General features: G+C 41.4%; 1 protein-coding gene across 1 annotated transcript in view; it reads left to right on the top strand.

Annotated features, from left to right (window-relative positions):
- The first annotated feature begins 254 nt into the window (after positions 1-254).
- LOC103601236 (lysine-specific demethylase 4C-like) overlaps positions 255-10,719 on the top strand; it is a 43,104-nt gene continuing 32,639 nt past the window's right edge. Inside the window, exons 1-2 of the mRNA XM_008585619.1 lie at positions 255-347; positions 1,471-1,641. Of these exons, the coding sequence (XP_008583841.1) occupies positions 255-347; positions 1,471-1,641 (264 nt within the window). The remainder of the gene's footprint in view (positions 348-1,470; positions 1,642-10,719) is intronic.

The raw sequence follows: 10,719 nt of genomic DNA, 5'->3' as shown, positions 1-10,719 counted from the left end.
TCCTGGAATGGCTAATTTCAGGGGTGGCACAAGATAATCTTTGGAACATGTTGTCAGGGCCCATAGTAAGGAACTTCTTTTAAAAAAAAGAAAAAAAAGATGTCAGAAGGACACACAAACCAGCATGATAAAGGGACTCTTATTGGTTAGATTTGGGACAATCTGAGCACCAAAATAGTAAAGTACAGTATGAGTTGCAGACAATTGTGGAGGAGGAATTAATCAGCCCCTACTGGTAATGGGTGGATGGATGGATGGATGAGGAGCAATGTGAGAGAGTCCTGCTTATCAAATGCCATGTGCCAACTAGTAAATGTGGAGCGAAAGCTGTAGCAGGAAAAACCAGCGTATACCATCGTTGTAGTAAAGATCAAGCAAGACTCATCAGTGGATGCTAAAACTAAACAGAGATGTATGAGGATATTTGTCTCATGTTTGCATGGTGATAAAGCGTCTCCCACAGATTGCTTACTGACGTAAGGGAAACAGTAATTAAGTGTAGTGATTGGACCATACTTTGATCAGGATCATAACTAATATCACCACTGACGGATGCAAACATCATGTGCCCCCAGATGAAATATCCTGAGGACACAACATCACCTATGTGGGATTCTGGCCAAGAATATAATCTGAATCTAATCATGAGGAAATATCAGACAAATGCTTTCTTAAAAAGTAGTGGGAGGAGGAATTGTATCCTTTCAAAGTATCACTACCAGGGCCGGCCCCGTGGCTCATTCGGGAGAGTGTGGCGCTGGTAGCGCCGAGGCCGTGGGTTCGGATCTTATAGAGGAATGGCCGGTGTGCTCACTGGCTGAGTGTGGTGCAGACCACACCATGCTGTGGGTTGCGATCCCCTTACCAGTCAAAAATAAAAAAAAATAAAAAAAATAAAAAGTATCACTACCATAAAAAACAAAGAAAGGCTGTGGAAATGGTCTAGATTAAGGGAACCTAACGAATTTAAGTATTGTGTCAGTGTTCAATTTCCTGAAGTTGGTAACTATACTAGAGCTGTGTATAAGAGAATATCCTTATCCTTAGAAAATATACACTGAAGGAAAAAAGCCTGTGATGTATGTAGCTTACTCTCAAATGGTTTGAGAGAAACAAACTGTATATATATACACACACAGACACACATACATATTCTTTCTACACATACACATATAACAGAATATGCAAACAATAATGCAAATGGTAAGATATTAGTAATGGCAATAGATAACAATAGATGAATCTGGGTAAAGGGTCAAAGGGTATAAGAGTGTCGTTTGTACTGTTTGTATTCTTGCAACTTATCTATGAATTTGAAATTATCCTCTAATACTAAATTAAAAAAATTTTAAAATCTTGTCTAGATTAATGATTGTTTTCTAAATAAACATTTCTTTTATTTTACGTCCTTTCTTTTCCTCTCCTCTCTGTTCTTTCTTTCCTTCCCTCTTTCTCTGTCTTTTCTTTTAGAAGTCCAAGGCTTCTGAGAAGGCCATCTCCGTGGGTCAGACGGTCATTACAAAGCATCGGAATACACGGTATTACAGCTGCAGAGTGATCGCTGTGACATCGCAAACCTTCTATGAGGTCATGTTTGATGATGGCTCCTTCAGCAGAGACACATTTCCGGAGGATATTGTGGTAAGTAGGCTTCCTTGGGTGCCTGCTACTCAGTGTACTTTTTGTAAAACCAAACTAGCCGAACGCTTCAGAAATGTTTCCTGTGATTCTTTGAGTAGTTTGTTTCACTTGATGTTCATAGGTTTCCTCACTCTAAATAGTATCCAGGTGACCTTAGACTGGTCTTCCCAAATTCTTTTAATTAAGTGAGAGATGTCATTTGGCCGGGAAATTAAGATTGCTGTCTTAGTCCTGTTTGTGCTACTGCAACAAAATACTTGAGACTGGGTAATTTATAAAAACAGAAATTTATTCCTTACAGTTCTGGAGGCTGGGAAGATCAAGGTGCTGGCATGTGGTCTGGGGAGGGCCTTCTTGCTGCGTCCTCACATGTGAGGCAGAAGGGCAACCTAACCGAACTGCTTGAAGCCTCTTTTAAAAGAGCCTTAATCCTGTTAAGGAGGGAGCAGCCCTCATGGCCTAATCACCTCTGAAAGGTTCCGTATCTTTGTACTGTGACATTGGCAACACCTGAATTTTGGAGGGGATACATTCAAACTGAAGAAGATGTGAATCCACCTATTCTTTTACTTTACAGAGTGTTAGCAAATTTGAATTCCTTTATGACTCTTTTTCTTTTTGCCACAGTAGAGAAGATGGCTTTTATTAATCTACTTGATAATAAGCTTAAATCTCTGGATATTTCATGTGGGAGTAACAAAAATCACACAGCAAACAGGCTGTGACATTTACTGAGTTTCTTAAGTGTGAACCAGACCAGGACTCTGTGTGTGTCTCTGTCTTTCTGTCTGTCTGTCCTCTTCTCCTCCTTCCTTGTCTCCTCCGTGAATAAATACCATGAGGCACGTTCAGAGGAACTAGCAGATGTGTGTCAGGAGTAATGCATTACTTTATTTCGGGGCTTGCCTTTTAGTAGGGTGTTTCACACTTTCCACGGAGGGTTTTTTGACACTGAGATCAAATCCCGTAGCTGAAATGAGGGCCAGTTAGTCTGACGGTGCTACCGTGATCCCTTCTCCTTTCAGGGGTGCATCAGTGGGGGAGGCAGGCCTTGATGCAGTTGTTGCTTCTGCCTCACCCTGGGTCTCTGCGGTGCTTTGCTTTTGTTTGTAATTGGAAAGATGTTTCTTGATGACTCTTTAATCATGAAAATTATGCATTATATGTAATTGAAAGTTAAATGTAACCCTCTGAGATTGCTCATAAATATTTCTAGGGGTTTCATCTCTTGGGGCTGAAGAAGCATTGATTCAGTGAGCTTTGTTATGATTACCTTTCTATGCTGTTAGGAATGACAAGTATGCAAACAAAAGTGACCTCATTTGAAAGATTTTAAAGCAAATGAATTTAGCCAACCAAAAGTCTCAGAAATTGCTCATATACCAAAATAGTGAGTTGTGTTTCTTAGCAGGACTCTAACTGGACCTTTGCTGACTGCACTGCCTGGAGCCTCAGGTCACCAGCTCCCTTGTTAGCATTAGTTGTCCCTGTGTGCACTCAGTCCACATTCACAGAACACTTACTGTGTGGGAGACATACTGAGAAAGAAGAGGTAATCCCTGTTCAGTCTTGAGGAGGGGAGGCAGGCTGCTAAATACTGTGGACCCATATCATGAACCACAGGGAACCACAAAGTTGGGTCTGGAAAAACGACTAGGAGATTTCAGGGTCCACAAAGGCTGACACTTCCTGATACTTCCCCCATGCCAGGCACTGCTCCAAGGACTTGACCCCTGAACTCAGTTCATCCTCGCAGCTCTGCATGCTAGGCACTCTTAATTTTTGACATTTTCGTGCTGAGGAATCTGAGGTACAAAGAGATAAATAACTGTCCCAAGGTCACGCATAGCTAGGAAGTGTCAGGAACAGTATTCAGTCCCATGTCATCTGGCTCCAGAACCTCAACTCTTCACCCTTGGGAAGAAAGGACACATAAGGCAGGAGGAGAAGGGACACGCGAGGGTGAGAACGGCATGACAAGGTTCAGTAGACGGGTTCCTTGACATTCACCAGCCCTGCGTGGGCCACATTCAGAATCAGTCTTGTTTTGTGCAAACTATGAATACTGAGTACTGAGCCTGCAGGAGAGACAACCTCTTGGTGGGGAATGTTGTGGGAGTGGGGTAAAGCAATGCTGAACACCAATCCCAAAACCTGACCAAAGGTGGGTAGGCAAAACAGGTCTTTCCCCAAAGGCGTGACTTAGTGAATCCTAGATTCCCATTCATATCATAAGCCTATGCACACCCAGCTGGTTTGGAACTTTTTTGTAATGTCTTTAACTTATGTACTAGAAAAGAATGGCTGTGATCCTGGAACTTTCTTGAAATTCCACAAGTCTTTCTTTTGAGACCTTCCATTTCCTCTCTGTGTGAACCAGAACAAATGTGATTTTAAGTACACATGTATGTTGTATAAGATGAACATATTTGCTAAGCTATAGAATATTGTTCAGGAGCACCATGACATTTAAATCAACAAGAATGAAAAAGCAAAACTCTTCAGGGCTTAATTAGTTATTAGCATTTTTAATGAGGATTTGAGGTTTTGCAGCAGGTCGTGTGTGTGTGTGTGTGTGTGTGTGTGTGTGTGTGTGTGTGTGTGTGTGTGTGTTTGTGGTCATACCTATTGCTCTGGAGGGAGGGAGCAGTACACACAATGGCAAGAGTGACATTAAAAATTTATTTAATTATTTATTTATTTAATTTTATTTATTTATTTATTTATTCTTAATTTTATTTTGCCGATATACAATGTGGGTGATTATTGTGGCCCATTACTGAAACCTCCCTCCCCCCTCCCTCTCCCCTCTCCCTCGCAACAATGTCTTTTGTATTTGCTTGTTGTATCAACTTCAAGGAATTGTAGTTGTTAAGTCTTCTTCCCACCCCCGGTTTTTTTTTTTTGTGTGTGTGTGTGTGAATTTATTCATTTATTTTTAGCTCCCACCAATAAGTGAGAACATGTGGTATTGACATTAAACATTTAAACATTTATTAGTTTAAATGTTAAACATATACTGGAAAGGAGGCATCTATCTAAAATTGTGTGAACAATAATTTCTTCAGAAAAAAAAAAATCTCATCTGTGAGCAGGTCTTCTCTCTCTTATTCAGCCTTTCCTCCCTCAACACTCCCTACTCCCACGTCCCAGTCTCTTACATTTTTGATCTCTTGTTCCAGGCCTCTTACACCAAGTAGGAATAGTTCTATCACGTTGTGTTTTCAAAGTTCACTTTCTTTCTAACAGTGTCACCATTTGTTACCTGCTGTGGCCTGTTCCCTCTTGGTTATCTTGGTGCGGAATGTGGCTTTCATAGCTTCCTTTCTTTGGTGGCTCTGTAGGGAGGGTTTTTTCCCTTACAGCATTGTATTTAGGCAGGGTTTTCCAAAGAAACAGAACCTATAGGAGAGGCCGTGTGTGTGTGTGTGTGTGTGTGGAGAGAGAGAGAGAGAAAGAGAGAGATTAATTATAAGGAATTGGCTCTGTGATTTTGTGGGCTGAGAAGTCCCAAGATCTGCAACTGGCAGGCCTGAGCCCCAGGAAAAGCTGATGTTTCGGTTGGAGTCTGAAGGCAGGATGAAACTGATGTCCAAACTTGAAAGCAGTCAGACAGAAAGAATTCTCTTTCTCTGGGGAGGGTCAGCCTTTTTGTTCTACTGAGGACTTCAAACTGATTGGATGAGGCCCACCCATATTAAACAGGGCAATCTTCTTTACTGGGTCTATCAGTTATATGTTAAACTTATTTGGAAACACCCAGAATAAGGTTTGACCAAGTATCTGGGAATCCTGTGTCCCAGTCAAGTTGACATAAAATGAGCTATCATGAGCGTATTGTCCTGGGATACAAGATTACCTTGTGGCTCTAGTACTCTGACTCTATGGCAGAGTGTGTTGTCTTTTTCTATAAAGTGGCCACACTGCATTAGTCAGACTGTGGTACTCTGTAGAGCTACTCCGTTAGCAGTGTAGTTTGTCCTGGTCATCATCTAGGTCCCCAAATATAAAGTCATGGATTTAAAAGGCAAACTTTTAAAATTTAAAGTTTTTTTGAAAAAAATTTTTTATTGAATCATAATTGGTTATACATATTTTGGGAGTTCAACATTGACATATGTTGATCAAATCAATATTACTAGCATATATATTGTTACAAATTGTACTTATTCTTTATGCCCCTTGTCCAATCTCTCCCTGTCCCCTTCTCCTCCCCCCTCCCACCTCTGATAACCCTAGATTTCTTCTCTTCCTCTGAAAGAGTAATGGTTACTCTGTTGATTTGTTGCTTAGATGATCTGTCCAATGCTGAGAGGTGTGTACAGGTCCCCCAGTATTATTGTAGATCAGATGCTTCTTCTGTCACTCTGGAATGGGCTTTGTGGAGAGAGACAGCCTCTTTTTTTCTTTGGTCTCTGCTGGTGACTGTCCTTGTGTCAATGTACTTCAGTGGCTGGTGGACCATCTGCATGGTGATTGTGATGTTTAGCCACTTTCACGGCAGCCATGGTTACTATGGTGGCTGTGGTGGGCCACCCACATGGAGGTGATGTTTTTGGCATGCTCCTTATGGCTGGTGGTGTGCCTGGTTGTGGGGGGTTCTGGTCCCTGGTTCCATACCTCAGGTCCCTTGGTGGTCTCCAAGGCACTGGTGGTGTGCCTGTGCCAGGACTAAATTTTTGTCCTTTGCTTATTTCTAAAATGAGGGAACTTCCTGTGGGGACCAGTACTTGAGCTCTATGGTTGAGCTAAATTGCTGCTTTGCTGCTGTTTCCCTAGAGAAGGCTTTTTGTGCAGCTCGGGGTTTAATGGTTGACCTTGTAGATACTTTGGGCTTTCCAGAGACCCAGTGCACCTGGGTTGTGTAGAAACTCTGATCTGGGCCTGAGTCTTTTCATTAAACTGCACCCCATGCAATTCTCTATTCCTGACCAGTCTCCTCTGAGTGGTCCTGCACTGATTGGGGGGCAGATCAGCTGTCCTTGTTGTGTCCCAGTGTTCCCCTGGTGGGCCCATGTCCCTCACCACCCGTGCTCCAAACACTTCCCATTGGATGGACCATGCACTGTTCCCTTGTGATGACTCACCAGCCTCTGAGTGGATCCTTTTTTTCAGTTGTTGTGGCTCCTTGCTCCTATGTGGGTCCACAGGAACCCTCTTAGTGGTCTTGCTGTCCTGGGGGCCACCAAGGCCCTCTTCTCCCCTGCCGCCTCCATACAACTTTATCCGAAGGGCACACCTGCAGCTTCTGCTGGTTCCTGTTCGTGCGCTCTGCAGCTCCAGCCTTAAAGTGGCTGCGGCCCAGAATGCTCCACGCAGTTTTTTCTTTCTCTCCTCGTGGCTTCTTCCGCCTTTGTGCACTCCATAGGTCTCTCCTCCTCTTCCCTTGAGCTCTAGCCTTTAAAGTATTAACAGTAATTGGGGTCTGTGTTTCTCACTAAAATTTAAGAGTTACATGATTGCATGATTAACTATACTTAGATTTGAGACATAGGATTTTGATGTTAAATTTTAAGATATAATGTACGTATATAATTATTATATTTTTAGATATGCAGTATATTTATTGCCATATATGATATAATATATGTTTATACCATACACAGTTAAGCTAAGATCTGGTTTTGATATTCGTATACATCAGAACTGTCTTCTGGGAGATGGGGACCCTGCTCTGTACCCTCATGGGGGGTTTCATCAGGACATAAGAAGAAATGTAATCAGGTCTGTTTCTGTCCATGTACTTTGCAGATTATGGTGGAATAATTATCTGGTGGAAACACTAAATGCATTTCACATTCCTCAGAGAAATCTTGTTTTCATTAGATGATATACCTGTGGCATTAGAAAATTATTTTTCTTCTGTCTGTCTGAAAACTCTTGAATCTACACAATGCGCATACCAGGTGTGAGTGCCACTGGGAAGACTCACCAAATGCAGTGTAACGCCAGTGTTACCGGCTGCTGAAGAACTAGTTTCTTTAAGCCTCAGGTACTTGTTAACTAGAACTGCTATAAGGAGGATACAGTGCAAGTTCGGTTTTTTAATTATGAAAATCAAATTTAGGATATCAAGTTTAACCATCCAAGCTATTTATTTTTGTATGACATGTAGTCCCTTTTGAAACCTGATTCTTTAGTAAAGAAAGTTGCATTCCCTTATTATAGAGTCAGTGATTACAAATCGTTTCATAAACCCAACAGATGAGAACCCTTTAATGCAGGCAGGCCTATCCATGTTTGGGAATAAATCTGGCAGGCACGAAGATGCTTATGTTAGGATTATGTGACTGGAGAGAGTATTTGGAGCAGTAGGAAGAAACATTCTTTGGACTACCAGGAAATTTCTTTCCCTGCCTACGTACTTTATTTCTGTGAAACCCAGAAAAATGTTCGCAAAATTCTCTCTCAACAACGCACCTGCAGAATGTGTCAGCCCAGTTAAACTCAGCATGCGATCTGTAGCTGTCAAGGGAAGTAATAAAAGATATATTGCTACACGCCTCCATCTGTCAGTCTATGAAATTGCGACACGCTGCTGATGAATTTTTTTGTTTTTCACTGTTTCGTGGGAATGAAAGTTGCCTACCCGAAAGAACTCAAAGAGCTTAGAGATTCCAGGGCCCCCTCTTAGCCTCTGCCACAACCTGGGATCTTACAGCATGCCCGTGTTGACACTGGAGTGATGACTATTTCCCTTCATTTGAACTTTGAGCTGATTTTGACAGAGGAGGGTGGTGCGGGCCACTAGGTCGTTCTAGGGGGTCACTCAACCTTCACCGCGGGGCGTAAGAAGGGAAGCAGGACCATTTAGAAATTCGACAGCAAGAGTCCATCACTGAAATTTCCATGAGGACTGGCTATATTTTTCAGCCTCTGTTGAAATATGAAAGAATCATGAAAACAGTACTCTTCAGGATTCTGGGGATGAATAGTCATGGCCTTTAGTTTTTGAGGGCTGTGCAGTGCAAACCGAGATTCTTAGAGCTAATTTTTTTCTCAGGTATAGGCAATTTGCTTAATCTTTACAGCCTCAGGATTTTTTCCCCCCATGAAAAAGGGAATAATTGTTTCTACCTTCAAGGATGATTGAAAGGACTAAATGAACTAAATGCTTCTCACATAGTAGGCACAAAATTAAATTTTTACAGTATTAACTCCAGCCTGTAGAACTTTTTTTGTTTCATTTCCCTCCCCATCTAGTTCATGCTGCCCTTTTCTGGTCTTGATGACGTTTGGAGTTAGAAGATGTGTTCTCAGAACTTTGTTTCTACTTGTCAGATTAAATGGGTGCCTATACTTGTGAGTTTACACTGAGTCAGCTATTGTTTCCACGTTCTGTAAAGTAGTAGTACTAGCATCTTTTAGACTTTATAGTAGTCTAGTTTCCTACATTTATACTTGTATTTTTGAGTGTTTAAAGTGTTATTTCAGTCGTTTTTATAACAAACCCTGCTCCAACGTAAGTTCGTGCTCATTTCACAGACGTGATACTTGCTGAGTAACAGAAAAGCTTTGATTTGTCCAAGCTTCCCAAAGTAGATGGTGACGGAGTGAGGCCCAGATTGCAGGTTGGCCCCTGGCATTGCATTGCTTATTGCTTCTGTGCATTTTGGCACTTTTCCAGGAAGTCTGCTCTTTGTGGCTTAGTGTAACTGTGGTAGGAGACGTTGTGCCTCCCTTGAGGGTAAAACACAGCATCCAGTGGACAGTATGGGAAGCTTCTCAGGGTCACCACCCTACAGCCCCCACTTGGCAAGCATAGGTATAGGAGTGACCTGGGTGTGTTGGAGGCAAAAGGAATTACCTTATTGGGTTTGAGAAACTAAGAAAAAGGTGGTTTCCTAAAACAGTCTGCACTATGGCATCGTGGGGAGCATTTTTGGATCCCTATTGGCTCCTATATTTTGAAGTGCCCTAGATTTTCAAGTCAGGTGGCCATGCAGACATGACAGGTTGACAAAGAGACATCTCTTGTCAGTGTGGCCACCTCAGCTTTGGGAAGTCATGCCCATCCCAGCCTGTTGATGTTGTCCTTTACTTCCACCCTCCCTCTCCCCACAGGCAGTTCTGATTCTTCTAGAATCAAGGACATTTGCCAGCGAAGGCTTTGGAAACTTTCTAGTTGAAGGTTCTGAAGTGTGGCCCACATGGCATTCACCTGCTTAGGGTGGTGCCCTCGCTTCTCTATCTTGACTGTGGAGCTGGGACTCTGTGAGATGAAAGGCTTCACCAAATTCCAGTTGATTTTATTTCCATGGGAAGCCTTTGATACATATAAAAGAATGCCTATTATTACTTTGATCTTAATCAGTATTCATTTTAAAATTTACTTTTCTAAGCCTTTAAATTCAGCTGACAGGTTTTATTTATAAATCTAATAATTTTTGGATAAAAAATAAGAACATACTCATTTGTTCCTTGATTAATGTTCATATAATGCATAAATTTGACAGGTCAAATCCTAACCAGTTTACATTTAAATAATCAAATTTGGACTGGCTGGTTAGTTCAGTTAGAGCATGGTACTAATAATACCAAGGTCTATGGTTCAATCCCTGTACTGGCCAGCTGCAAAAAAAAAAAAAAAGGCAACCAAATTTTCTTGAACATCTTAACTATGATTATATGTTTAATATGTGCATTTCTCACAAGTGTCATAATTTTTCTGAGTACTTAATGCCAATAATTTTAATAAATTGAATGTTAGTTTAATAGTTCAGATTCTAAGTACTTCAGGTATCTTCAAAAACAAACATAAACAAAATAAAAATAAACAAAATTTTTTAAAAAATTAAAAATAAACATAAAGCAGTACAATATTTACAAAACACATTCCTGCACCTTTATAAGCACAATTTACATAAGGCTGATAGATAAGTAGATGGAAGGACTTTACCCAACCTAAGGGGAACAGTATTACCACGTTGGCTAGGAGTTTAAAGAAACTCAAGGCCATTTAGAGGTGTAGAATCGGGTTGTATCTTTGAAGACTGAACCCACAGTTGTTGGGCAGGGACTCCTAATTAAGGTCCGCTTTCATCTGATTCCTCCCCTCTCTAAATCCTGCGCCCATCA

This window comes from Galeopterus variegatus, unplaced genomic scaffold (genome assembly GCF_000696425.1).
Source record: "Galeopterus variegatus unplaced genomic scaffold, G_variegatus-3.0.2 Scaffold3643, whole genome shotgun sequence".
Taxonomy (NCBI): Eukaryota; Metazoa; Chordata; class Mammalia; order Dermoptera; family Cynocephalidae; genus Galeopterus; species Galeopterus variegatus.
The sequence above is the reverse complement of the archived record's forward strand: the minus strand, read 5'-3'. Positions and strand labels throughout refer to the sequence as shown.